The following is a 5,031-nucleotide window of genomic DNA, read 5'->3' on the forward strand; positions in this document are numbered from 1 at the left end:
TTTTTTTTACTGCTCCTACTTAAAATAACAGCAGATCAATATATTGAATCTGTGTGGCTTATATGATCCTAAAAGTCACTGTCCATTTCTAAGTGGAGTTGTGGGAGGTAGAAGCCACAACCTGAGCCTTCCTACCAAAGAAAACTTAGCAAAAGAGTGACACTGCAGTTCATAGATGTCAGATCTCACCTGTAATTCGTGGCTGTTTTGAACAACACTAATGCATGTTTATGGGAGTGATCTTTGTTTTGGAGGCACAGATTAAGTGCCCTGCAGTGCAAAATATGTAAACACGTTCATTATTCTCACCCTTGGTATAGATACTATTATGGTGTTTCACAGAGGAGTGTTTTAAGGAGGTGTTTAAGAAGGAATATACGGAGAAATGTAACCTGGCCTGGCAGGATCCCAGAGTAAATCATATGCCTTAATTAACTCAAATCTTTGCCTCATATGCTTATCCATAATTTAATGATGTGACTCCTACTTTCTTAAAAATTCTTTTTCATTCTCAAGCACCCTTTCCACTGATCTATTTGAAAATGCACCTGCCAACCATATGCTTGAAAAAAGGCTCCAGCAGCGTAGACAGGAAATTCCAAATTCTTGCCACAAATTAAATGTTGCCTGGTAATTACCAAGGACAAGACGAGTGTGCTTAATGCAGTTATGGGATGATTAGCAAGTTTGGCAATAAATTTTGCTTCCTCAATCTGTCATTCCTCTCGATGTTCCAGCCTGCTGTTCCCTGCTAAGTTGTAATTTCATTCTCCAAGTTATAATGATGAACAGTGTATATATTATTAAAGTTTATAATAAGTGTCTCTCCAAGGTGCATGGCTGAACTTCTGCCTGCTCCAAAGGGAAGTGGGGCTGGACAACCCTCCTGCAGTTAGGCCTTGTATCTCTAAACTGCTTACTGTGTCTCCCTCCTGTTTCTAAAATAGGGAAAAGCTATCAGGAGCAATAAAAAACCCAAACAACAACAAAACAAACAAACAAACAAAAACCCAACAAAAAACCCAAAGCAAACAAACAAAAAACAAAAACCAACCAACCAAAACCCACTAAAATAGTAAAAATCCCCTCTTTTTGGTGCATTTGAAAGCTGTTGTTGAACCTGCAAGATCCCCAAGGTGAATGTCATCTCTGTTTCCTTACAGGCGTCTTTCCCAGGGAACCTGCACTTAGTGATGGTTCTTCGTCCCACGGGGTTTTTCCAGCGCACCTTCACTGACATTGGATTTCGGTTCAGTCAGGAGGATTTCCTACTCAAGTTACCGGTACGAGTGTGCAGAGTTGTTTGTGCCTGTCCAGCTCAGGTCAGGGGCTGGCAGTGTCCCACTCTGCTGGTGTCCCAGCATAAGAAGGACGTGGACCTGCTGGAGTGAGTCCAGAGGAGGCCACAAAGGGGCTCGGAGGGCTGGATTATCTGCACTATGGAGACAGTCTGAGGGAGTTGGGGTTATTCAGCCTGGAGGAGAGAAGGCTCTGGGAAGGCCTTAGAGCCCCTTTCCAGCGCCTAAAGTAACTCCAAGGGAGCTGGAAGGGGACTTTGTGCAAGCACCATGGAGTAATGGGACAGGCTTCAAACTGAAAGAAGGGGAGATGTAGATTAGGTATTAAGAAGAAATTCTTACCTGTGAGGGTAGTGAGGCACTGGCACAGATTGCCCAGAGAAACTGTGGATGCCCCATCCATGGAATTGTTCAAGGCCAGGCTGTGAGCAACCTGGTCTGGTGGAAGGTGTCCATGGCAGGGAGTTGGAACAATGTGGTCTTAAGGTTCCTTCCAAACCAAACCATTCAGTAATTCTGTGTGAAGAGTAACCACAGTGACTCTGCCAGAAGTGCCCTATTTCCACCAAATCACTCTCCATCAGATCTCTCCTGTAGCATTTTCCAGCTCCCCTGAGCATAGTTTTCTCTCCACAGAGCATGCCCATGCTAGTGGGTGATGGGTTTCTCAGCTTGTCCTTGTCCCCCATATGGGCTGCATGCTTTTGGGGAGGATAAATCCACACTCAGGAATTTGCTTAACATCTATAAAGTCAAAAGACATGTCTATTCAAGCTTTTACTATGAATTCCACCCATTTTCACCTAAGTGTAGACTCCATACCAACATTATGTTGGTATTTGTTTCTAAAATAGCAACTAAAATGGTTTTGTATTCTCAAGTCAAAATTTCCAGACTTCTCAAGTCACCTTGGTTATAGGATATAATGAGAATAATTAAGAGAGGAAAAGTAAATTTATAGAATCTAAGGTTGATGCAGTTACAAACAGAGAAAAGAAATCAATGTTTTCCTTTAGGAAATAGTATGATTTTCACAAAATTTACATTTCTCTCTCTAAAATGTCATTTGAACATGTTTGTAAATTCCTGCCATATCCCATTGCAGATCTAGACACACAAAAACTCATGAGTATATATTTATGTGAAATTGGTCAATGCTTCATAACTTATTAAAATGTATGGGGGTTTTTGCAGTTTTCTGGTCATCCCTTGCCTAAACCTGCATCCCTTTTGCTTTGACTCTGATCTGCAGTCAGATACTGCAGCATCTCACTGTGCTTTGCCTTTGAGGAGGAAAGCACCTGGGAGATCAGGGCTGGCTGACAGAAGTGGTCAAATACACCAAATAAAAGCCGTGTTGAGCCATAAACATAAGAAGAAAGCCATTCTCTAGAACAATATTTAGAGCAAACCCAATTTTTAGATGCATGAAAGATCAGTAGGCTTAGTCTCTGTGGCCTGGGTAGAAGCAATGATCCCCCAGCTAACAGAGTTGCCTTGTCTGTAGGTTGTTATGCTGAGCTCGGTGAGCGACCTGCTGACCTACATTGACGAGCAGCAATTGACCCCGGAGTTTGGGGGCACCCTGGAGTACTGCCACAGCGAGTGGGTCATCTTCAGGACTGTACGTACTGGGGCTGGGCACCGGGCTCTTGGTGTTTGGGAGTGACTGAGGAAGGTGTTCAGTAAGGCAGTGAGCAGTGGGTATTTGAGAGAAACCCCTGAAACCAGCTGTAAGTGCTGGATGAGATGTGCAAGGGAGCCAAGTGGCACTGAGAGCTTGCTGGGTTTACAAGGGGAACGGATGATTAAGTCCCTCAGGCTCCTTTTGAAACTGTTCCCGGAAGACCTGTCTTTATAAATCTTTATTAAAATTCTCTTAATGGGAGATACAAAAATTAGGCTTTTTCTTTTTTCATAATGGTTGCTTCATGTGATTAATATCAGGACTGTGTTTGGGAACCAGGACAATGAGACTGCATTCTTCATACTGACCAAATGCAGAGGATTCAGAAAATTGCCTTTTATTTTTTGTTTCCTTTCCTTGCAAGATTTTTCCTTTAATATTGCCAGGAATCAGGCATTTAATTCCTTGAGCTGTGCCTTGCCATATGTTTCTATGCTTTCTGCACACTCTTGTTTTTCCCTGGGATGTTGCTTCCCAGATGAATGGCAAGTTGGATACCCAGTTACCTTCCCAACAAACTAAAGCATTAATGGAAAATGTACCAGACATCCCAGTTCCTCTTTTCCTGCAACATTATCCTCACCACCAGGTGTGGAGCTGAGTATGAAGACAAAAGCACAAGACTGTAGCTGGAATAACTCAAGCTATTGTTTGTGCCATTAACTTTTTGACAGTTTACACTAATGCACTGCCAAATTAATGATTTTTGAAGATTTTTTTGCTCTTGGTTTTTTCTTTTTTGAGATGTGTTTAAGTGATAATGGCATGACTCTCACAGCTGGGGACAAAAGCGACAAAATGAATGACATGTTAATATAAGGAAAACATGATAATATAAGAAAAACACAATTTCTACATCATAGCTGCCTACTGTAGATGTGCCATCTGAAAAACTTCTCTCAAAATTCCCTTGTAGTGTGGTCACGAAACATTTCCTAAAATTTCCATGGAAAATTAATGCTTTTACAAGAAATATATAACTGCAATCAGTTACATTTGAGTTTATTTTCCAACCTAAATGGTTCCATGATTCTATGATTACCCTGTTCTCAAAACTGGAGCTGGAGCACCAAGCTGGGTGTGAGACCACCCACCTTGTCCAGTGGTGTGGGAGCCATCTGGTGTACAGAGCTCCCACTGGCTTGCTGGGATGTGCTGGGGAGCTACCAACAGCACTTATTTCCATCCCACTGTCTCCAGTTTGTCTCTGGCACCCTGCTTGGCTCCATCCCTTGTCCTCTTGGTGAATCTGCAGATGAGGTGGTCGTGCTGCCAGACTGCCTGTAACCCACCATTTGGGCTTGCAGAAACGGAAGCATCCATCACCAAGAAGCCAAATACAGCTCCAAAACCCCACTGCCTTGTGGTGGTTCCTTGTGTGAGTTAATCAGAAGAGAAGGATAACAGAAGAGGAATTACAGGAATATGTGAGATGGATCTTGGGGTGGCTTCTGCTGTAGGTCTCCAGTATGCGGTAGGAACAATCTCAGGGTATACAAGAACAGCAGAAAGCAAAGCATGAAGCATCTCTGCCCCATGCAATCCTATTGAGGATTCTGTCTGCACTACAAGCCACCTGGCCAAGTGTGGGATGTCCACTCTGTCTGCCACGGACATCCCACCCACCTCTTTCTGAGCAAGTTGTTGGGCTCCCTTGCACATCTCAGCCTCAGCTCTTCACACGCTCTTAATGAGCTGTAGGAATACCCCGAATCCCAGGCTGATTGCAATTATCGTCTCCCACCAGGCCATAGAGAGTTTTGCACTAACTGTGAAGGAAATTGCACAGATGTTACAGTCCTTTGGCATGGAGCTGGCAGAGACCGAGCTGCCGGACGACATGTATTCCATCGAGCACATCCTGGCCCTGCGCACGGAGAAGTACTACCAGCTCAAGGTGTGTCTCACCAGCAGCTCCACTGTTTGCACAGCAAGATGGGATTTCTGGTGTTTGCCTGTTTGTTTTGCCTGCTTGTTTTGTGCACTCCTCCTTCCCTCCCATGCATGTGTATGTGTTGACAGACAAAACGGAACACAGCATGACTG

General features: G+C 43.7%; 1 protein-coding gene across 2 annotated transcripts in view; it reads left to right on the forward strand.

Moving 5' to 3' along the window:
* MCF2 (MCF.2 cell line derived transforming sequence) overlaps positions 1-5,031 on the forward strand; it is a 62,780-nt gene that overhangs the window by 29,073 nt on the left and 28,676 nt on the right. Inside the window, exons 1-3 of one of the 2 annotated variants that reach the window (XM_027890425.1) lie at positions 1,169-1,283; positions 2,806-2,922; positions 4,733-4,882. The exons of the other annotated variant lie outside the window; for it this stretch is intronic. Of the exons in view, the coding sequence (XP_027746226.1) occupies positions 1,194-1,283; positions 2,806-2,922; positions 4,733-4,882 (357 nt within the window). The 5' untranslated portion in view covers positions 1,169-1,193. Of the gene's footprint in view, positions 1-1,168; positions 1,284-2,805; positions 2,923-4,732; positions 4,883-5,031 lie in introns of those variants that run through there. 2 annotated transcript variants of the gene reach the window in all.

Source organism: Empidonax traillii, unplaced genomic scaffold (assembly GCF_003031625.1).
Source record: "Empidonax traillii isolate 1590-97213 ecotype Southwest subspecies unplaced genomic scaffold, ASM303162v1 scaffold287:size763773, whole genome shotgun sequence".
NCBI lineage: Eukaryota > Metazoa > Chordata > Aves > Passeriformes > Tyrannidae > Empidonax > Empidonax traillii.